Source organism: Neofelis nebulosa, chromosome 15 (assembly GCF_028018385.1).
Source record: "Neofelis nebulosa isolate mNeoNeb1 chromosome 15, mNeoNeb1.pri, whole genome shotgun sequence".
Classification (NCBI taxonomy): Eukaryota; Metazoa; Chordata; class Mammalia; order Carnivora; family Felidae; genus Neofelis; species Neofelis nebulosa.
Genome location: NC_080796.1, coordinates 64268816 through 64292579, shown reverse-complemented (window position 1 = coordinate 64292579; position 23764 = coordinate 64268816). Strand labels below are relative to the sequence as shown.

General features: G+C 49.1%; 1 protein-coding gene across 3 annotated transcripts in view; it reads right to left on the bottom strand.

Annotated features, from left to right (window-relative positions):
* Nucleotides 1-13010, bottom strand: part of MTARC2 (mitochondrial amidoxime reducing component 2) — a 39542-nt gene extending 26532 nt beyond the window's left edge. Inside the window, exons 1-4 of one of the 3 annotated variants that reach the window (XM_058700070.1) lie at nt 12511-13010; nt 6627-6800; nt 2049-2211; nt 926-1066 (exon numbers count right to left, since the gene is read on the bottom strand). In XM_058700070.1, the coding sequence (XP_058556053.1) occupies nt 926-1066; nt 2049-2211; nt 6627-6800; nt 12511-12797 (765 nt within the window). In that variant the 5' untranslated portion in view covers nt 12798-13010. The remainder of the gene's footprint in view (nt 1-925; nt 1067-2048; nt 2212-6626; nt 6801-12510) is intronic. The other 2 variants (XM_058700069.1, XM_058700068.1) reach the window with 2 other exon arrangements.
* Between the last annotated feature and the right edge of the window lie 10754 nt (nt 13011-23764).

Here is a 23764-nt window from a genome sequence, read left to right as displayed (position 1 = left end):
TATTTGGGATTTCTAAATTGGAACGACTCCTACACCTCAGAAACTGGAGTTACAAGTCTGAGGTGCTAATGCCAGAACCATCCGTTACATGACCAACAAGTAGGTAATACCTCCCAGCTTCAATTTCCTTATAGAAAGGAGACAATAGTACAGACCTCACAGGGTTGTCGTTGGGATCAAATGAGTAATTGATATGAAGTAATACATTAGTTCGGTGCCTGGTACCCAGAAAACACCCAATAAATGGATTTGTTGTCATTACTTCCAGGATCCATAAAGCTTAGCCCACCCCCAATGTTTAATAGGACTGCCAACATTTCTTAGCACAGAGCAACACCCAGTTATGTATTTCCATACAGACTGCAGGACAGCTGGGCTCTGATGTGCTTGTCCCCTTAGGGCTACAAGGGGCTGTGTCTGGAGAGGGTGGAAATTTCTGCCATCAGCCATGCAGGAGAGCATGTGGGTCCTCTGGGAGAGAACTCAGGCCATGGCATACAATGTCTCCAGGGCCCTGTTCACAAGGCAGATCTCCTGTATCCTCTCGGCCTCCACTCTGGGGTCTGGGCCTTCCAGGAATCTCAAATCCTTGAGCACTCCTGGCTGTTCTCTTCATCTTCATTTCCTTTTAGTGATCTCTGAGCTATAATGATACAGTCTAGCCTCATTTCAGACTTAACGCAATGTGGAGATCTGATTACTCACTTTGGGGCCCAGGCATGAAAGGGTGAGCAGCGCACCCCTGAGGCCAGCAAGGTGATGGTGGCAGCAATAGGGACACAAGTCCACAAGGTTAAGGTAAGTCTCAGGGAAGAAGAGACCCCATGGAGGGTCTGAGTTGGCGCTGGGTAAAGGGAACAGCAGTTCCTTTAGCGTCTTGATCAGCACGTTAGAGCTTAATGCACAGAAGCTATGAGCCTCTTACCTCCTCAAAGGCATCGCAGCCTGTCACCACAATGCTGGGTCTGAACTGGTCCATTTTCAGTTTCTTCTCCAGCCTGGTATTCAGATCCACCAGGGAGGCTTCCGAGAGGAGCATGATCGGGCTGCAGTCTGGGTAGGCCACCTGAGCCAAGAACATGGCACCATCAGGCCTCACTGGCCCGTGAAATGCCTCAGCCCAACAGAAAGCTAAGCAAAGTCTGGAAGTGGTGTGTACAGGGGGGACAATGCAGAGGGACAGTGGTGTTCAATGAGGGGAGAAGACCCCGTGGTCTTGGAAACAGCCAAGTCAGTGCCAGGCCGGTTCCTGCCACCGGGCCTCGCAGGGGCTCCCCTCACACACACACACACACACACACACGGCAACAGCCAGGGCTCAGGGCAGCGTCACCTTCCAGGACTCCCCCTGCTCCTCACTCCAGCGCCCAGCAGTGACCCTCTTCCCACAGCACTGCCGTAAAACAGGCTGCCAATCCACCACACTGTCCCCATAATTTCTTCAGGCGGCACCCATTCACTCAACGTGCATTTATTAAGCACCTGCTCTGTACCGAGCACTGTTCTAGGTGGCGAAACAGCGGTGAACAAAGCATTCAAAAAGCTTGTAGTTCAGGGAGGAAGGGGAGGGCTGCCTAAGCGGCTAGCATTTTAAACCTTCTCTCACTGCAAAATCAAAGGCTGTGGTCTCTGGGCTACGGCTGGCCCAGAGGTGGCCTCCTTCAGAAGATACCCTTCCAGTGCCCGAAATAACCACACCACACTGATGGCCAAGGGAGCCCTGGGAGAAAGCCCGCTTCTGTAATTTTAGGAAACCTGGTTCAGTCCCAAACAAACCTCTCACTTCACCTTCCCAACCTGTTTTTGCCTGAGCCCCCCACCTCCCTGGGGGTCACCCCTAGCTTCTCCCTCCACGGTACCTGCTGCAATCTATCCTCCACGTTCCACCTGGAGGGCCTTCCCTCTCCGTCCGCAACACCTGCCCAGAACGCACCCTCCATCCTCCTCCCCTGGGCCATGACTACACTCTCCTAACTGGGATCCCAAGAAGGAAGCCCGACACAGAGGGGTGACTGGCAGAAGCCAAGGGCAGCTCTCTGTAAGCTCACCTGGTAATTCGGTACAAGGGTAGAGAAAATTTTCTTCGATGACCTTCCCTTCATGTGATCCTCAAACTGAACCAACCTGAAAGCTTCTGTTTTCAAGAAGCTGGTGAACCACTTAGCTGCCTGGTCGCCACAGTCCCTGCCCTTGATGTCCATCCCAAACAGCCTGGAAGGGTCACAAGAGAACACCAGAGTTATTCTCCTGCCTCAACACCCTGAAAGATTAGCGCTAAAGACAGAACAGCTTGGGGGCACCTGGGTGGCTCAGTCGGTTGAGCGTCCGACTTTGGCTCCAGTCACGATCTCACGGTTCTTGAGTTTGAGCCCCGTGTCGGGCTCTATGCTGACGGATCGGAGCCTGGAACCTGCTTCGGATTCTGTGTCTCCCTCTCTTTCTCTCTGCCCCTCCCCCGCTCATGCTCGGTCTCAATCTCTCTCAAAAATACATAAACATTCAAAAAAAATTTGTAAAGACAGAGCAGCTGGACCGCACGTCTTCAGGCCAACGGCCAAAGCTGAACAGAAGCAGGAGGAGAATCTGCAGAATGTGCTCCAGGGAAGAGCTTCTCAAAGCCTAATATGCCTGCACATCACTGGGATCGTGTGAAAATGCACAGGCTGATCTAGAAGGTCTGACTGGAGCCTGAGCCTGTGCATGCCTGACAGGCTTCGGGGCGGCTAAGCTGCTGGTCCACGGACCACACTTTGAGTAGCAAGGATGCAGGATGCTCTCAGAAGGGACTCTGGTGTGGCAGATGCAACCTGAGCTTGGAGTCTGGCAGCACCTGAAACTCCACCGTGCTCTACTCTGTGATTTCACGCCAAGCATTCAACTCCCCTGACGCTGTGTTTCCGGTTGTAAACTGGAGATAATAATACAGTACTTACCCACAAGGCAGGCACAGATTCCATTAGATAACACAATGCTTTTTCTGCTTGAGCACTACCAAAAAAAAAATGTTCAAAAGCTACGCACCCCTCACAGAATTGCAAGTGGACATGTAAACTATTTTTATGGTAAGTTTAATTTGTTGTGGAAGATATAAGTTCCATTGAGTTATAAATACTGACATTTAAAATAAAATTATTGCAGGGCCGCCTGAGTGGCTCAAACCGTTAAGCATCTGACTCTGGCTCAGGTCACGGTCTCGAGGTTCTTGGGTTCGAGTCCCACATCAAGCTGTGCGCTGCTTGAGATTCTCTCTCTCTCTCCCCGCCCCTCCCCTACTTGTGCTGTTTCTCAAAATAAATACTTAAAAAAATAAAAATAAAATTATTATAAAGTGTATTATGTATACTAATATACAAATATATAAAATTATGCCCTGAAAGCATGCAATGGAATCCAAATGCCATGGTGGTTTGACACCCACTCCCATCCATTTTAAAAACATATGGTTGGGGCGCCTGGGTGGCTCAGTTGGTTAAGCGTCCGACTTCGGCTCAGGTCATGATCTCACGGTCCGTGAGTTCGAGCCCCGCGTCGGGCTCTGTGCTGACGGCTCAGAGCCTGGAGCCTGTTTCAGATTCTGTGTCTCCCTCTCTCTCTGACCCTCCCCCGTTCATGCTCTGTCTCTCTCTGTCTCAAAAATAAATAAACATTAAAAAAAAATTTTTTTTTAAATATGGTTAAGGTCTTCTTTAATAGTCCACATTTTTTTTTTAGAGACACGAGTGCCGAATCTTAACCACTAGACCGCCAGAGACAGTTTTACAGAGAAAAAGAGTATACTCATGATTAGAGAAAAAGTGGCGGGGCAGGGAGTAGGGAGGGAGAGAGAGGAAGAGAATTTTAAGCAGGCTCCACACTCAGCACAGAGCCCAACATGGGGCTCGAACTCATGAACTGTGAGATCACAACCTGAGCCAAAATCAAGAGTCAGATGCTTAACCGACTGAGCCACCCAGGCACCCTACCTTTTGTTTTCAAATAGGCTTCAAGCCCAGCACAGAGCCCAACACGGGACCCAAACTCACGACCTAGAGATCAAGACCTGAGCTGAGATCAAGAGTCGGATGCTTGGAGTGCCTGGGTGGCTCAGCTGGTTGGGCATTTGACTTCAGCTCAGTCATGATCTCATGGTTTGTGGGTCTGAGCCCCACATCGGGCTCTGTGCTGACAGCTAAGAGTCTGGAACCTGCTTCAGATTCTGTGTCTCCCTCTCTCTCTGCAATCCCCCACCCAACTCGCACTCTGTCTCTATCAAAAGTAAATAAACATTAAAAAAATAATTTTTTTTTAAAAAAGCCCTGTGCTCTCCGATGTCCCCAGTCCCACTCTGACCTTTAGACTCACTTTCTTTTCAAATGGCCTCTCCAGCCCCCTGTCGAATCTCCATGCTGCTCTCAAGTTTCCTGGGCTCTTTTTTTTTTTCTCTCTCTCTCTCTCTAACCCCTCTTCAGGGACCCATTGCTTGACCTCTGATTAATTCTTAATTCAGTCCCAAAGCCTTCTCAAGGTCCCCTCCTGGCCTTCAGCCTTGCCCCTAAAAGTCTCCTCAAACAACAAATTACTTGGAACAGACTCGACCCCACTGTTCATCAGTTCCCAGAGCACCTGCTCCTGGATCCAGCACATTCCTCAACCCCTCACAGCAACACCCGTGGATGAGCACACGCTTCTGTCCCCCAGCTTCCGTCCCCCAGGTGAGCCTACTGTGGGCACTTTGAAAAGTAGAAAGCAGCCAGTGGGTAAGAGAATACTAACAGCGAAACCTCTTTCTCATTCCCGAACGCTGCCCTTCCACTGGTCCCTTCACCCCCATCCCTGCGGCAGGCAGTACCTACCCCTCAGCTATTCTAGGGGTAACCCTTCGGCTTCTCCTATTCTTCCAGAATGTTATGCAAAATCCACGCTCTTCCACATTTGACACAAAATGTTCCATAATCCTTTTTAATTTTTTTAATGGTTATTCATTTTTGAGAGAGAGAGAGACAGAGCACACACAGGAGTGGGGCAGAGAGAGAGGGAGACACAGAATCCGAAGCGGGCTCCAGGCTCCGAGCTGTCAGCACAGAGCCCGACGTGGGGCTGGAACCCATGGACCGAGAGATCATGACCTGAGCTGAAGCTGGACGCTTCACTGACTGAGCCACCCAGGTGCTCCAAAGGGTAGTTTTAAGCTCAGACACTTTGCTTGAAAAAGTATACAATCAGGGCACAGGGAGCACTCTGTGGCCGTCCTCTGAGCCTTGGGGACCTATGGACAACCTCAATTTCCACATGCTGAAAATGACAAGTGCCCTAGCCTCTAGGACTTCCGGGCAGCACCGGACAAGGCCCCCTTGAGCCGTGGCATTTGACAGCCCTGCAGGGGTCCTACAGACTGGAAGGAAGCCAAGGGCTGGAGACATGTCTAGGAGGCCAGAGGTGGGAATCTCCCACATCTGACTGGTGCAACAGGTGCCTCAGTCTCAATCCCAGACCTGAGAGGCTGCAACATCACCTCGAGAAGCTCCTGCACCCCTCTCACCCAACCCTGAGATTCGGCTGGTATAGTCTCCACTCACTGCCTCGTCTGCCTGGCTGGGCGCAGGCTGCCACTGCTGAAGCGAAGCCCCTCCAACTTGAACAAACAGAGACAAACTCTAAAGACTGGCCCTGTGTCGGCCCCCCCCCCCCCCATATGTATCAATCACGCTTTCGTATTTCCTGTCTTTTTGATGCTTTGACATCCAGGGATCTTGCCGACATGGAAGGAACTGTCCTTCCCAAGTCTGGTCAGTTCCTACGGGTAGTAAACGACCCACCTGCAAGGGCGCCTTTCGTGTGCATGACAACCTATCCAGAGCCCCCACCCCAGCCTCCTCCCCTGTCTGCTTTTACGTTCCAGGCCACTGTCACCCTGCCCGAATACTCAGGGCCAGGTACCAGACAGGGACAGGACCTCTATGCCCCAGAGCCCACTGGAATTACTCAAACTAGCTAATCCTAAAGCTGTTTATCCTGCCGTGCCCGGTACCTCCTGTGGAAACCACAATAAAGGCTCTTGCTCACTGAGGTCGTTCCCCCTGACCTCCCACCCTACCTCAGCCCCCACCTCCTGACCAACCCTGGGGTCCCTCTATGTGGCCCTCTATGACATGCCAAGCCTCCTGTTTCCAGGGATCTGTATGTCCTTACACATCACGGTCATTTCCACATCTGCACTCCTTAGCATACCTGATTAAGACAAATCCCAGGGACCCTGGAAACAGCTCTCTGCCTCATCCACTCGCACCTGACCACGGGATTGATCCCAGCCCAGGACAAACCTCTTAAATATTTCCTTTACCGGGGCACCTGCCTGGGTGGCTTAGTTGGTTAAGCGTTAGACTCTTGATTTCAGCTCAGTCATAATCTCAGGGCTCATGGGATTGAGCCCCGAGTTGGGCTCCATGCTGATAGCATGGAACCTGCTTGGAATCCTCCCCCACCCCTCTCTCTCTCTTTCTCTTGCTGTCAAAATAACCATTTTTAAAAAATATTTCCTTGACCAAACTCATCAGCTACTATAGACACTGTAACAAGACAGGGTGCAGGGAGAAGCCCGCAGGAAAATCAAGTCCGCTGCAGGTCCCCGGGGGCCCCAGGCAGCGCACCTGCAATCATGCAGCTTGTTTGAAGAAGGCAGCTTGCCCGGCAAAACCAGCTGGTCCATGCCCGGAGCCCTGAGGATCAGGCGGTCGCCCTCATAGGTGATGGACACCAGCACCAGGCGAGGCTCCTGCCGGGCGGTGACCATGTGCCCATCTTCCTTAATCACCAGCCAAAACCTGCCAAGGAACAGACGAGAACACACTCAGAAAGGCCTCTTCCATGTTCTCAGTGGTTTCCGTCTAGCTTTCTATTTCACCAAAACCCTCCCCCTACCCACACTCAGGATCCAACCATTTTTTCCCAATTATCCAGACCTGGCCAAATTCTTTGGGTCCAAAACATGGTGCCCCCAAAAGGAGCTTCTTTACAAGAAACAGCCCTGGGAGAGAACATGTGGCCAATGCGTGAAAATCTCCAGTTCTTGGGGCACTTTGGTGGCTCAGTCCAACTTTGGCTCAGATCATGATCTCGTGGTTCATGAGTTCGAACCCCACATCAGGCTTGTTGCACTGAAGCTATTGTCAGCATGGAGCCCACTTCAGATCCCCTGTCCCCTCTTTCTGCCCCTCCCCTGCTTGTGCACTCACATCATCTCTCTCTCTCTCTCTTTCTCTCCGAAAAATAAACAACAAAAAAAATAAATAAATAAAAAGGGGCACCTGGGTGACTCAGTCAGTTAAGCGTCCAACTTTTGGCTCAGGCCATGATCTCACGGTTCGTGGCTTTGAGACCCACATCGGGCTCTGTACTGAACAGCTCAGTGCCTGGAACCTGCTTTGGATTCTGTGTCTCCCTCTCTCTCTGTCCCTCCCCTGCTGGCACTCTGTCTCTGTCTCCCAAAAATAAAATTTAAAACGTTAAAAAAAATTTTTTTTGAAGAAAAGAAAATCCCCAGTTCCAAAAATCCAGAAAATGAGGCTGATTTAGGGACCTTCCCTTCACCGCTTAAGTAATTATGGTGCTCAGTTTGGGGCTTTGCTTTGGTCAGAAACTTCCCTGTGTCTGTTCAACACTCCTCCGAGCCCCTGATCGAAGCGAAATGTCTTCTAGGTCTTTTCGCTGTGGAACCAGATGGGGCCAAAACTGCTGGCCCAAGTCATCTAGAACCCTAGACAGATTCTTGTTATGTCCGTGATTCCGAAGGATGCAAATGGGCCTCCGCTCCTTTTAACCTCCCATGGCCCGCAGATCTGTCGTCAGGAGACCCCCAATTAGCCTTTCTTCCTTGTGCGCATGTTCTGATTCAGAGAATGAAAATTCTCACAAACCACAAGTTAGATCAGAACTCGACTCATCTCTAGAGAGCTGCTATTCCGGCCTCGGTTTTCACACTGCATCCTATCTGGGGTGGGGGTGGGGGGGATGGGTAAACTGGAAAGGGGAAGGGAGGCTGGTCCGGGGAGGTCGCCTACGCTTTGATCTTCAGCAGAGTGCATGTTTTGGGTTATTCCACACAACTCTTTGATTACTAAAAAAAAAAAAAAAAACAAAAAAAAATTTTAAAAGCGTTCTGCCCTCTAGAGAGTAAGTTTCAATATCCTTTTTTTTCAACATTTTTTAATGTTTACTTGTTTTGAGAGAGAGAGAAACAGAGTGTGAGCCGGGGAGGGGCAGAGAGAGAGGGAGACTCAGAATGCAAAGCAGGCTCCAGGCTCTGAGCTGTCAGCACAGAGCCTGATGTGGGGCCGGAATCCACGAACTGCGAGATCATGACCTGAGCTAAAGTCAGATGCTTAACTGACTGACCCATCCAGGCGCCCCTCAATACCCATTTTAGACAGAACACAAGTGCAGCGGGTGAGGAACTCTGCGGGCATTGATGTACAAGCAGCAGCTGAAAGCTGGGGCTTTCCAAACGTGAGTAGGACAAAAAGGACAGCGCCTTCCAGAACGAGGGGCAGCTCCTCTAAGAGAGACATTTCCAAATATGACTGGAACCAAGTAGGAACGCCTGCAAGAACCTGATGAGGATGTCTGATCTCAGAGTGCAGACAGCTCAGTCCCTGCCCTCACCGGACCCTAGTGGTGTCCCTTCCCCCCTCGCTGGCACCTGTGCCCTGTTAACCAGCATGCGTGTTGGTGTCCAGGTATGGCAGTGGAGGCAGGACCGTGCAAAGGCATCTTAGGAACTGTCTCGGCTGTTCCCATCCCGGAGGTGGTGACGCTGGGGAGTAGCAGGCTCCGTCCCTCTGAGAAGCTGCCTCCTTCCTTCTAGGTAAGCTGTCTCCTTCCTTCTAGGTAAGTTAGGAACCTTCTAGAAGGTTCCCAGGGTTGTCTGGCCTACTCACCTACGGGGTTCTGTGGCCAAGGGAATCCCTGCTCCTCCGTTACAGCTCCATTCCCCCCGGGCTGGGCCCTGTTCCTATTTCCAGCCTCATCCGTGGGTGCGGAGTTCCGGGTGACCCTGCTCTGGTCAACCCCACCACCGCCGGCACTCCGAACTGGCCACAAGTCTTAGCACCAAACAAGACTCCCTCTGAGATCTGCACACAACCCAGACCCATGTCCCAACAGATGTCTGCAGGTTATTTCTGACAGCGAGTCCCTCGCTGGGCTGAGTTTTCTCATCCCACCCCACCTTCCCCATCCACCTCCACTTTAGCCCTTCCCGCGGGCTCACAAGCGCCGCCCTGTGCTCCAGCCGGTGGTATTGCAGCACAGGAGGTCACCCCTGGGTGTTCACAGTGAGAAGGGGAGGGGGGGGCGGGCGCTGGACATTTTACGCCACCTGCTGCAACCGGAAAGGCAAGTGGCAGCTTGCAGGAAGTCTAACACCGGGACGGGACAGAGACACCGACCCAAGATAAAACGCTGCTGCCTGTAACATACCGCGACCATCCTCATTACCCTGTTCACTGGGGTAATGCCATTTGTCATCTCTTGCACACAAATGATGCCCAGTGAATGAACAATCATCTCTGTTCTGCCAGATCTGAAAGAACGTTAAGTCTGGATTGTGGATTCTTCATGACCAAGTTGTCCCAAAACGAACACCTTCCTTTACGCATAAAGCATGAGTGTGTGGTGTAAGAATCAATGCAGAGGCTGGAGCTCATATTCTCCAAAAAAAAAAAACCCCAGCGGTGCCCTGAACAGCCACAGAGGTGGGAGAGCAGAGCCCAGGACAGCTGGAAAACCTTATTTCTAAACTTAGAAATTGGCCTGGGAAGTGGAAGTGCCTGAGCCTGAAAAAGGGGGGGGGGGGGGGGGGGAAGCAGGGACCTGGTGACAGCAGGAGGGTAAAGTCAGGAGGAAATGACACTCAGGATAATAAATTAGAAATCTCATTTCTCCTGGAGATCACAGTCTGTGCACAAAACATAAAGGGCTGGCTTCAGCAGGGGTACGGCAGATGCACAAAAGACTGAGTCATATATGCCCACTAAGGAAAGCCGGATTTACAAGGTCAAGGAGGGCAGCCAACCCTCCCCCTGTCTGTGCCAATCAGGCAAGGCCAGCATTCTGCTAGGCGGCCTCTAAACCGGCTCAAAGTTCAGGGTGCCCAAGCCAAACATTCACAGATCTGTTCAGAGCTCTGAACAAAACAGTTCTAGAAATCGGAGACACAGAGCCCTTTAGAGAGGAAGAACCCACCCAGCTTCTTAGAAGGGTTCCAAAGACACAGGTTCAAAATGGAATTAAATACGAGAGGTCTTTTCCTGCGTTAAAGGCTAGTAGTAGTTTCGTTATGAAAGTCTTAGGTTGAGAGAACAGCGGTCACTTAGCAGAGTTCTTTCCAGCTTGCTTTCGATTATCCTTCAATAAATGAAACCTAGATTAAATAGCCTCTTTGAGACTGTCAAGTCCAACCCCTCTCTTTTGTGAATGAAAAACAAAAATGAGGTGCAGGGAGGTTAGATGACTGGGCCCGGGTCTCCTGAGGCTCAGTACAACCTTTGCTTTTTTAAATCACACTGCCTTCAGAAAAAAGCACGTGATTGCTGCACCCACAGAGCTCTGAGTTCAAATCCCCCCAGCACATAACTGTTTGGTGATCTTGGGTGAGACGCTCATCCTTTCTGATACTGTGTTTTGTTTTTGTTTGCTTGTTTGTTTGTTTTGCAGAGTGGAGATAATATCTAGCCCACAAGACTGTGATGAGGCTTGCATAAGATCATCTACGTGACAGGATTCAGCTCGGGGTCTGAGGCATCCGACGCACTGAGTCAATGTTCCCCTGCCTTGCCCTGTCTCATCCCAGTCTCCACACTCCACCACCGCACAAAACCCCAAGCATTTGTCGTTCAAAACAAAGTTGTTTTTTTTTTTTTCATTGATGGAAGAAAGGGGTTGTTTTGAAAGTGCAATAATCACAGCGAAGCAGTGACAACCAGAAGTGGGAAAACAGTCATTAGACGATCAAAAGAGACACGGATAGGAACCGGAAATCCCTCTTGAGAAATCACTTCAGTCCTTCAAGCAGGGAAGGAAGTAGCAAAGCCACTTTCTCTGGATGTGCATCATGAGAATTCGCTCCTCCCTGTTTTTGGAGTGTGTCCAGTATCACTAAAGTGAAGTGGTCTTCCCAGCAGTAAGAAGGCTTTTCTAATCGGTCACGCTTGAACAAGCTGCGACCAAGCTCTTCTCCTTACTGGCCCCAGACACCACCCTCTCATCACAGAATCAGATTCCCCCGGGGAGATTGAGACATGACTTGAGACGGCTTCACTCTTGGTGATTCTGATCCCATAGGTCTGGGATGGGACTCCCAGGACATTAAAGTTTTAAAAATCTCTCCAGGATTAGAAATCCGGAAGGAGGTGGACGGAAACTCCCCAAGAGTTACACGGTCGGCATACACGATATTTCTCTAGGACAGGGTGTGGAGTTTTTCAAAGCTGTGAGCGTCCACATTTGTTAAAGACAGCTGTCTTCGGAGAAGAGTGAATCCATGTGTCGTAGAGGGACCTCAGGGCAGCAGACGGCCGCTGCTAGAAGATTCCTTGAACAATCACCTCGCAAACCTCCTCCTCCCTATACAGAGAGGACCACAGCAAAACCATCCCAGATAGGAAGGCATCTTAACTGAAACGAACAAAAGATGGGCATTCTGTTCTTCCTTGTTCACTCTTTCTAGAGTTTAGCATCCTTCACCATATCGAGCGAGCCTTCCAGATATCCTGCATAATTCTGTGTCAAGGAGTATGTTTCTATAGCCTCACCTTTGGGATGAGTTAAATGACAGGATACCTTTTTCTTTTCTGAGAGAGGAGAAATGAAATTTCCATGCGCCAGGCCTTATGTGGGTGGAAACTTTACCCAAAGTTCTTCCTTGAGGACCACTCTGCCTCTGGAGAGAGGGGACACACTCTTCCCTTAATGGCAAATATTACGTTTGCAGCCCCCCATACGCCTTCTCCCCAACACAACTTCACTCTGCTCATTACTTACGAAAGCGGGTCAAGTCTCCCCACCTCCTGGTTCTCCTAGGCACCTTCCCCAGGACTAGAGACGTGTGAGGAACAAACTCCAGCAAGCCCAAAGCCAGTGTCCTTGAACAAGACTTGGTTTCAGCGTTGCTGCGGTCCGCCCACGAGTGCTCATAGCATTTTATTTTCTACCACTGTGCTACAGACCTAAGATAGAATCAGAAAGTTTAGAACTAGCAAGAGACTTGGGAGACGACCGGGTCAGCCCGGTCCTTCTACAAAGGAGGAACCTCTCATCTAGAGAGGGGCAGGGGTTGCCCCTACCTACCTACCTTTCCAAATCTGAACAAGACAGGAACTGACCTTCCCAGGTAAAGGATCAAAGGCAAGGCGTCCAACAGGCAGCCCAGGAAACGCCGGAGGCAAACCTCTACTCTCCCTCCCGCAAGCGGGCCCCCACCTGACCCCCGGGAGGTATCGCGCAGCCCCGGCCCGGTTCGGCCCGGCTCGGCCCTACCTGTCCCGCAGGTGGCCGCAGCGCAGCCCCAGGGCCGTGCACTCCGCCGCGCTCACCGCCACCCCCTTGCAGGACTTGACCGGGTAGATCCAGAGCTGCGCCACCGTGCCCACCTGCTGCAGCCGCCGGCGCCGCCTGGACCGCGCGCGGCGCCAGGCGACGGTCCCCAGCGCCACGGCGGCCAGTCCCAGCGCGGTCACCGCGAGCCAGCCGGGCCGGGGCTGCGCGGGGAGGCGCGACGCGGGGAGGCCGAGGCGGCCCAGGGCCGACGAGCCGGCGGCGCCCATGGCGGAGCGGGCGCGGGCGGGGGCGCGGGGGCGCTGGAGGTTCGGGGCGCGCGGGACGAGCCGCGGTCGCCGGGTCGCCGGCCCTCTAGTCCCTGCAGCACGCGCCCAGGTGGCAGACGGCCGCGCGGTAACCGGACGTGAGGCCGCAGCTCTCCCCGCGCTGCGCGCGCCCTCTGCCTGCGCTGCGACGGTCCCCGCGCAGGACCACCCCTCGGGCTGCCCCCCCCCCCCGCTCTCCACGCCCCTTTTCGCGCGCGCCCCTCGGCGGCCGGGTCGCGCGCTCCCAACGGAACCTGGGAAGCAAAACCGCAGACGGGGGAGCGCGAGGTTGTGAAACGTTTAGCAGCTGCTTGCTCTGGCGGATCCCTCCGGGGACTGCGGGACTTGGGCCCCCCCACCCGCTCCCCGGAAACCTCTGCACCGACAGCGGACTCAAGGCCAGCGTGGCCTCTGGCAGGGTGAGGCCCGGTCCCCGGGGTGACCCCGGCCCCCCACCTCCAATAAAATGCCTGCCTGAGACAGAGCTCCCTGCTGCAAGGACGCTTCACTGCTTGTTCCGGCCCACATCTGAGGACACACCCCTGACCTCCAGGTCCTAGAACATTCGCTCAGAAGGGCTCACAAGTGTGAATCCTTCCTCTGTCCCTCTGAGATGTGCATGTATCTTCTGCAACTCAGAAATGTCTTTCTCAGGGACCTGAGAGCCTTTCTTTTGAAAGAGAGTCATCGAGAAGGACAGGGCTTGTCTCCGGTCTCTGTGGGAGGACGGAATCCTGTCTTCAGTAATTGCCAGCTGGCAGACACAGCCTTTTGTCATTTTTCACTTGAGCGCCACACCGCCCCCCCCCCTTCTCCCTTTAACCTGCCCAGTCGCCTCTGCCCAAATGGCACTGGATCTCAGCTCTTTCCCCTCCTGTCACTAGTTACTGAATAAAATTTGTTTTCCCTGCTTTAACTAATGTCTGGCTGTAGTTCATCTTGACCAGCTCCATTCATGCAGGCTATTTAGTGAACAGGGGATTTTCTTAGACTAGTTCAGGTTTGAGGCTGTTTATTATAAAAAAAAAAAAAAAAAAAAAAAAAGGCGGGGGGAGGGGGGCGCCTGGGTGGCTCAGTACCTTGAGTGTCTGACTTTGGCTCAGGTCATGATCTCTCGGTCCCTGAGTTCGAGCCCCGTGTCAGACTCTGTGCCGACAGCTCAGAGCCTGGAGCCTGTTTCGGATTCTGTGTCTCCCTCTCTCTCTGACCCTCCCTCGTTCATGCTCTGTCTCTCACTGTCTCAAAAAAAAAAAAAAAAGTTAAAAAAAAGTTTCTTAAATTGTGGCACAGTTCTGGGAACATTTAAGAAAGCAACCATGAACCACCTCCCAAATCTGCATCAGTCACCCTCCCGGGAAGAGGGCCATCTTCCGCGGCGGGAAGAGGCTGGAGAAGGGAAAGGGAGCTGGAGGAGAAAGGCTCCCTCTCACTGTTCCTTGTGAAAGTCAAACCCCCACCTGAACTTCCCCCTCTCCAAATATATATCCAAATAAAACATGGTTGATTAGAGTACCGACCCAGGAAGCAGAGGGGGGAAAAAGTCTAAAAGGTGAATATTGCCCTTGTCCAGCCAGCCCCTCGAAGGGAAGGTGGGTTCCCGGCAGCCAACAGAGCAACCAACAGAAATATTAATTAGGGCCACCCAGTAGTACATCTCTCCTGGGGAGATGTGCAAATCAGATGATCGGAGTGTGGTGATAATCAACCTTCAACTCATATAACAGGTCTTATGGGTGAGACAAGCTAAAATAGTGTAGCAACTTCAAAATCTCAACAGTCTAATAAAGTACAAATTTATTTCTCGTTTAGATCCCAGTTCAGTGCAGGCCGGCACTGGAGCCCTAGTCAATGCAGCCATTCAAGGACGCAGGCACCTTCTGGGTTGTTGCTCTCCCCTCATCTAGACACTGGACGACCTCCGCATTCAGCCAGTGAAAGGAGAAAGAAAACAAGGCTCTTGAGTTGGAGGTTTTAACGCTTTTTTTTTTTTGAGACACAGAGCACAAGTGGCGGAGGAGCAGAGAAGGAGACACAGAATCTGAAGCAGGGCTCAAACCCACGAACTGTGAGATGGTGACCTGAGCCAAAGTCAGACACTTAACCAGCTGAGCCCCCCAGGCGCCCCTGCGTGACAGGTTTTATACGGGGTGGTCCTAGAAATAGTGCACGACTCTTCTTACACCCATCCAAGCACACAGCCACATCAGTAGAAAGGCCGAGAGGCTCGACGGTGTGCAGGGCTGTTCACGGCAGACGTCGTATAGCTGAATAAGAGAGGGAGGAGGGGATAAGAAATCTAGTCTATCTGTTCCCAGCCAGAAGAGGTGAATCTGGAACTGATAACACAAGCAATCTCTACCCGTGCTGGTGCAGCACCCAGAGCCTCTTTCGGAGAATAGCCCCCTCGGGATTATTTCTATACAAACGTGCTATTACATGGGCCTCCTGTGCTGAATCAGTAGATCTTTACTACACTGACCATGAAACCAGAAGTAACAGTAAGGCAACCAACCATCTATGAAGTGATTTGATCCAAGACCTTATGTGGCAAGAAAAGTCCTTATTGGATAGCACAAAGTAGCCCAATTAGAGCGCTAAGAAATTATAAATGGGAGGTGCACGCAGGAAAGGAGGGCCACTGAACAAATCTCCAGCAGCCCCATGTTTCTGAGCAGTGATTTCTTGGGCCCACTCTGCTCCACTCTGCTCAAATCCTTTTCTGTCTTCCTCCCTGTCTCACCCTAAGTAGACGACCTTGCTTCCAGATTTGGAGCAATAGAAGGCATCATCAGAAAAGGCTTCCTCCCTCCCCCCCTCCGTGCCCCTAAATGTGCACACTCTCATTCACCCCTTTTGTGCGCCCCTTCTCCCCTTTCTCCTGTTCGGTGGGTCAGATGTGCTTTCTGCTGCCTGAGGCTCACTCAGCCTTGGCGGCCTGGGATCCCGTCCCTGCCCTGGGATCTACTGACTCAGCATCACCTTTCTCTCCTGAGCCTTCAGGAGCTTTCTCTCATTGACTTAAACACACAAAAGGATTTTCCATCATTTACAAACACTCCCTGATCTATCCCCTTCCCCTCCTGTTTACAATCACACTTTTGAATGGATTGTCTACGGACCCTGTCTTTCTCACCCCTCACCTGCTACTCCATACAATCTGGCTTCCATCCTCACAACGTCTTGAACTGCTCCTTCCCAAGCCAATGTACATGTCCCTCTCTCCCCTGTTCTGCTTTTATAGGACCTGATAGTTGTTTTTTGCCCCGATGATCACTATCTCTCTTTCATCCCAACTTACAATTTATAAATATTTCAAACCTACAGAAAAAGGGCGCCTGGCTGACTCAGTCAGTGAAGTGTGCAACTCTTGATCTCCGGGTCATGAGTTCGAGTCCTACTTTGGGTGTAGAGATGCCTTAAAAAAAAAAAAAAAAAACCTACAGAAAAGTTAGAAGTATGATACAACTCCCTTCATCGAAATTCTTCATCTAAATTACATAAATCTTTCATCTAAATTATACATGATTAGGGGTGCCTGGGTGGCTCAGACAGTTAAGCATCTGACTGCGGCTCAGGTCATGATCTCGTGGTTCACAGGTTCAAGCCCCCACGTTGAGCTCTGTGCTGACAGCTCGGAGCCTGGAGCCTGCTTCAGATTCTGTGTTCCCCAGTCTCTCTCTGCCCCTCCCCCATCATCCTCTGTCTCTCTTTCTCTGAAAAATAAACAAAACAAAACAAATGTATACATTATACGTAGTTAACTTGCCGCATGTGTTTCTCTTTGTCTCTCTTTCTTTCCATGTATGTATATATATATTGCCTAAAACATTTCAAAATGGGTTGCAGACATCATGGCATTTATTTTTAAGTATTTGAGCATCTCTTAAAAATAAGAAAATGAAATAAAGCCTTGGATTGCGAGTAGCTTGTTCTGCGAGTGGTCCACAACATGAGGAAACATTTCTAACCAATTTTAACTTGATAAACAAGCGATGTCTTGCGATATGAGTAGTATGTGATGTCAAATGGCACATGATCACGACTGAACCAATGATTCCAATGAGATTGGTTCCAACTGAGCCAATGAGAGAGAGAGAGAGAGAGAGAGAGAGATCTCGCTGTGGGATTGTGGGCGATCGTCTCCCGTGCTCAGATGCTCGGTCTCAGGCCACGGTGTTTGGCAGAAATAGGATAGGTGCCCACAACTGGCACTACGTATTTTTTGCCACTTCAACGTTCCTATGGACAGTCCTTTGCTTTTCCATATAAGAGTAAGCTTAGGAATGCTTTGCTTCATTCTAGGTCAGGCCGCCTGCAGATGTATAATTGATTTCATTTCATTTAATAGTATTTCATTTATCGAATGTTCGTACAGTTTTCTTCTAGAGAAAGGCATATGTTTGCCCCCCACCAATGGCTCTGTTTTCATGTTAATTGCAAGTGAGTTTCCGGACTTCAGGGAACACCCGCTCCCAAAGAACAATGACATCTTCTATTTGAGTTTGGAGGGAGGGTATTGGTGCGGGGTTTGCCTCTTGCTCCTCATAGAACGACTAAGGACATTTAAACTGTAACCACAGCATGAGCCACATATATAAATTACATGAAGACGGGTGCATTTAAATATCTGCAAAAGGTGTGGCCTTGCTAGTGAGTAAGAATTTTAAAAGAATACAAAACGGAATGGACGTAGCAGTACGCTGATTGAGCTCAGTCAAGTGCTGTGGCAACCTGGCCGACATTGCAAAATCATCAGTAGTGAGGATCGGCAGAATAGGAGAGCGGCTACCCCATTAATAGGACATGAGCTTGAAGTTGTTTATTGACGTAATAGCTGGTAAAAGGGCTCCACCTGCTAGCCTGCAGATCAGAAAAATCTTTTGGGGTGTCTATAGCTCTAGAGTCCCCTGTCTCAGCCAAAATATTTGCTCAACTTAAAATCTCACTCACCCGCAATAAGATCTCCAAAATTCAAACTTAATGAAATAACAGGAAGATTTAGAATTTACTTGAGACATAATGCAGTAGTAAAAGTTATTACAATAGTGTTAAACATAGGAATAATCTTTGCAGGTTCAGTAGCTCGAGTATTTTAATACTTAAGTGAGTTTAATATACAAGAGAATAGTGAGGAATGTTAGAATATCTAAAAGATTAGGGGAAGTGGGTGGGGCGGTGGGGCGATGGGTGAGATAGGTCATGGGTATTGAGGAGGGCACTTGCTGTGATGAGCATCCAGCATTGTATGGAAGTGATGAACCACTAAATGCTACACCTGAAACTAATATTACATTGTATGTTAACTAACTGGAAGGCAGATAAAAACTTGGGGGGAGAAAAAGAATATCTAAAGGATTAACCTTGAGATTCCAATTTAAGTTGTGCACTTGCTTGCTTGCTTTAGATTTTTTTTGGTGACTAAATATCATAACTAAAAAATGTCCTAGGGGCATCTGGGTGGCTCTCTCGGTTGAACAGCTGACTCCAGATTTCAGCTCAGGTCACGCTCTCATAGTCTGTGGGATCAAGCCCCACATGGGGATCTGCACCAACAGTGCTGAGCCTGCTTGGGATTCCCTCTCCCTCTCTCTGCCCCTCCCCCACTCATTCTCTCTCTCTCTCTCTCTCTCTCTCTCACTCTCTCACTAAACTTAAAAAAATTAAAAGTTAAAAAAAAATTTTTAAAGAATTCCAATATTTATACATCTCATTTATTAGATTGTAAGAACTATTGAAATACTTGGAAATCTCTATTAGTCAAACAGTTGAAGTACTTAGAAAGAAAAACATTAAATTTACAAATGCAATTCAAAAGTCTTTAATGCCAAACATGAATCAAAAGCCCCTTTATTTTTTTATTTTTTTATTTTTTAAATTTTTTTTTCAACATTTTTTATTTATTTTTGGGACAGAGAGAGACAGAGCATGAACGGGGGAGGGGCAGAGAGAGAGGGAGACACAGAATCGGAAACAGGCTCCAGGCTCCGAGCCATCAGCCCAGAGCCTGACGCAGGGCTCGAACTCACGGACCGCGAGATCGTGACCTGGCTGAAGTCGGACGCTTAACCGACTGCGCCACCCAGGCGCCCCCAAAAGCCCCTTTAAAAGTGATTGTTGGGGCGCCTGGGTGGCTTGGTCGGTTAAGCGTCCGACTTCGGCTCAGGTCATGATCTCACGGTCCGTGAGTTCGAGCCCCGCATCGGGCTCTGTGCTGACAGCTCAGAACCTGGAGCCTGTTTCAGATTCTGTGTCTCCCTCTCTCTCTGCCCCTCCCCTGTTCATGCTCTGTCTCTCTCTGTCTCAAAAATAAATAAACGTTAAAAAAAAAATTTTAAATAAATAAATAAATAAATAAAAGTGATTGTTAAAAAAAAAAAGAATGAATGATAAAAGAAGAATAATAAGCTATGTAAAGTGAGTTTAAAATTTAAGGAGATTGGGGAGCCTGCGTGGCTCAGTCCCTTAAGCATCCAACTCTTGGTTTCGGCTCAGGCCCTGATCTCACAGTTCTCCCTCCCTCTCTCTCTGCCCTTCCTCCACTCACACTGTGTCTGTCTCTCTCAAACAAACAAATAAACTTAAAAAAAAAAGTTTAAGGAAATTTTGGGGGCACCTGGGTGGCTCAATGGGTCAAACAAACAACTCTTGTTTTCAGCTTAGGTCATGATCTCAATGTTTGTCAGCCTGGAGCCTGCTTGGGAATCTCTCTCTCCCTCTCTCTCTGCCCCTCCCCCCACCCTTGTGCACATGAGTGCTCTCTCTCTCTCCTCAAAATAAATAAAAATAAAATATCTTAAGAAAAAAGGAGGGCCAAGAAAAATTTAAGGAGATTTTGGGAGCCCCTCCCTGGCTGGCTCGGTAGGTAGAACATGTGACTCTTGACCTCAGGGTTGTGAGTTTGTGCCCCACATTGGGCATAGAGGTTACTTAAAAATAAAAATTTTAAAGAAACGTTGAAGGAGTTTTTTCAAAAATTTTATTTAGTTAACAGGTAGTGCAATATTGGTTTCAGGAGTAAAATTCAGTGTTCATCTGTTTTGTTTCTTAAATTCCACATATTAGTGAAATCATACGGCATTTCCCTTGCTTGAAGGAGATTTTTGAACTTGAAATTTAAGGAAATAAAATAACAAAAAAAAAAAAAGTAGCCTTTTTTAGAGCTTTAGGGTCCTTGCACAAAATATACACATAGCTGGGCTTTCGTGACCCCCCAGAGTTGTCATACGTAAATTTTGTGTGAGAATCTGTATTCATATCATAGTAATGGTATCATCAAAACACCTTGCATTTTATAGTACTTTACAATTCATGGACTAATTTGGCATGCAGAGAGGTCGGGGCTGAAGTCTGAGAGAAAGAAAGCTTGCACGTTGCCCTGGGAAGGTTGGGGGCACGGCAAAGACCAGAGACAGGGGGTGTCCATCTCGAAAGTTCCCACTGGGAGGATTAACCCAGGCAAATTCATCACGGTTCAGAATCTGCCTTTTAGCCTTTTAAAGTAGAAAGTCTAACTTTTCAGTATCCGGGGGTTGACGTGGACTCAGGGACACGAACCCTTGCTGAAAAGACTCACAGGAGACTGATGATGAAAACATCCGCGGCGTTTTACTCATTCATAATAAGAAATATGTCCTCACGCTTGCACATCAGTGTGACCAATAATGCCTCTTCCTCCCAATGAGGATCCAACAGGGAGAACAACCGCCTTGCGTGTTAGGCGGGCGCCCCCTGCAGGCTGCCAGGAGGAGACGCGTCCAGATTGTTACAGGGGGAGTTTGGGTGGGGACACCACGGAGGTCATGCCTTAGCTGCCAGACGTCAGTCTCAAAACTCCCTGAGGCTGAGAACTCAGGTTTCTAGAACAAGGACAATGGCCAATCGTCGTCCAAAGGACAGCAACATTCACTTCAGCCCTGTCGTGGGCTAGACTTTGGTCTTTGGTCTTTAGTCTTTAATAATGACTAAAGAGTCTCAGATCTCGAGGAGCCAGAAGCCTGCCTGGGATCCATATCAGTAAACAGGGAATCAAGAGAACTGGAGGAAGGGAGGAATGGGAGCTCCTGGAGCCTCACGCACAACGGGTCCCCCATGCGACAGAAAAACTGAGGCCAGGCTCATGGGAAACATACTGCTATTCGATGCAAGGGTCGCAGGAGAGTCTGACAGAGAACATTTTGAGCAGCTAAATTTAGTACAGGCTGGAAAGTAGGGGGCAAAGGCGGGGTTGAGGGAGTGGGCTGGGAAGATAAACACACCCAGATGGCAGGGAGAATTCCACTGTGTGTAAAAGAATATGACCTTCATCCAGACGATGTTTAAAAATGAGTAACTAATTACTGATAAGAGAAACTGAGTGGCTGGAAACAAGGGACAGGTGGACACTTGTCGTTTGTACACATTGATACCTTTTGCATTTTGAGCCATGAAAATCATGACTTATTCAAAAAAATTCCACAAATTCCAAAATAAAGTATTTTGGGGGTGTTGGGGTGGCTCAGTCGGTGGAGCGTCCGACTTCGGCTCGGGTCATGATCTCACAGTCTGTGAGTTCAAGCCCCGCGTCGGGCTCTGTGCTCACAGCTCAGAGCCCGGGGCCTGCTTCCGATTCTGTGTTTCCCTCTCTCTCTGACCCTCCCCCGTTCATGCTCTGTCTCTCTCTGTCTCAAAAATAAATAAAAACGTTAAAAATTTTTTTTAAATTTTTGTTTCCAGTTTTTAAATAAACATTTAAAAAAACACTTTTTTTAATGTTTACTTATTTTTGAGAGAGGGTGAGCAGGGGAGGGGCAGAGAGAGAGAGAGGGAGACACAGAATCCAAAGCAGGCTCCAGACTCTGAGCTGTCAGCGCAGAACCTGACGTGGGGCTCGAACTCACGAGTGGTGAGATCATGACTTGAACCAAAGTTGGACGCCCAACCAACAGAGCAGCCCAGGCACCCCTAAATAAACGTTTTTTAAAAGTATTTTTACAGTATATTTTTTAATTATACTACTTACATGAGCCTAGCTGTGTACTAAGCTTTGGGTGAGCATAACAGACAGCAAACCTACCCTACCAGCTTCCAACCTAGGAGGTGTTTTTCAAAAAAATACATCTCATCAGAGACACAGCCTACCATTGGGTACAGCCAATGTCAAGAGATATATAAACAAATCATTATAACATAAGCAAAGTGATCGTTATACTAGAGATTTGGGCTTAGAACTTTGAAAGCACAGGTTGGTGGTGGGCAGTTTACTAGCCCGAAGGCTTGAGGAAGTATCACCTAATCCGGATTTTGGTGAAAGGTCACATGTAAACTGGGTTTTGAAGAATGCACCGGAGCTTTTTTTTTAATTTTTTTTTTCAACATTTTTTATTTATTTTTGGGACAGAGAGAGACATAGCATGAACGGGGGAGGGGCAGAGAGAGAGGGAGACACAGAATCGGAAACAGGCTCCAGGCTCTGAGCCATCAGCCCAGAGCCCGACGCGGGGCTCGAACTCACGGACAGCGAGATCGTGACCTGGCTGAAGTCGGACGCTCAACCGACTGCGCCACCCAGGCGCCCCACATCGGAGCTTTAAGAACTGGAAAAGAGAGGAGGACCTCAAAGAGGACTAGAACTTCCCGAAAAGGACTGAAATGTTTTTGGAGGAAAATACTTTTGGAGATAGTAGGAGGTGAGGCTATCAGGCAAGATGATGCCAAATTGTGCAGGCTTCGCATGTTGGAGGAATTTCTTTCCTAAAGGTGGATGACTTTCTCTCCTAGAAAGTTCAAACATACCTCCACGGATGGTGGTATTCTGGCAGCTGGTGACTATGTAGCAAATTTAGGATAGATTTATATTTTTCCCAAATAGTAGGGAAAAAAATAACTTATGAAAACAATTTTTGTATTTTGTATTTTTCTCCCCATAATTGTTACTGAAACCTCCCAGTTTCTGTTGATTAATATAAGAGGTTAAAAAAAAATCAGTATGACAAGCAAATATGGGAAAGTTCCAAAGCAAGTAAATAGCTTGCTCTTTTTTTTTCTCCTTGTCAAATATGTTCATAGTTGTGATTTTTATATGTCATTGAAAAGATTTCCATTACCAAGATGTTCTTTGTTTATGTGTTGGGGAATTAACTGTTATCAATGTTTGGTCTCTTCCACAAAAATCAAGGCTTCCTGTTGGTTTGCAGCCCAAACTCTCCCCCACCGCTTGTTTTCTTTGGCTTTTACAGTTGGTTTTTGGTTTTGGTTTTGGTTTTTCAATCGGGAAGTTTCTAGCTGGTCTTGAAAAATTAATACCACATAATGCGACATCTGTGTTCTGCGTGTCAGCAATCAGCGGGACCTGACTGGAACCTGTCCCTTCAGACAACATGACCTTGACCTCCAAGTTCAACCCTACAGGCTTTGGGTTTGTCCTGGGTCTGCGAGGGGTTCCACCAGGGGGCGCTGTGATCAGCGTTTTGGAGAGAAGGGCGGGGAGGAAGTGCCCGGAGCCGGTTCCACAGGCAGAGAAAGGAGGCCCTCCTTTCCTTCCTGGAGCGTGAGTCCTAAGGCACAGCTTCCTGTGGCCCAACACAGTGAAGGGTCAGGGAGTAAAGTCCAGTCGCAGGCCAAGTATTTTGAAATAGAAGGGGAGAAACAAACCCACACTTTATATTACCCCTGACATTGGAATAATGCTTTGGAGTCAATAAACGTTTGTCAGAGACAGAATGTTATCTGGTCCTTCCAGCAATCCTGGGTCAAATATAGGAAAAGGTGTTATACTTGCTTTAGCCAAGTCCCTTGAACCCTCGGCTCGCTTCCTAAGAGTACCCACCCAGCAAGGAAGAGGCAGGTCCCCTTGGCGGTGGCTTCCTCACACGTCCCTTGATAGGAAGAAAGGAGGGGGAGAGACAAAGCCCTGAATGAGGATAGGGAGTCAAGAACATGTGGCTAGAAAA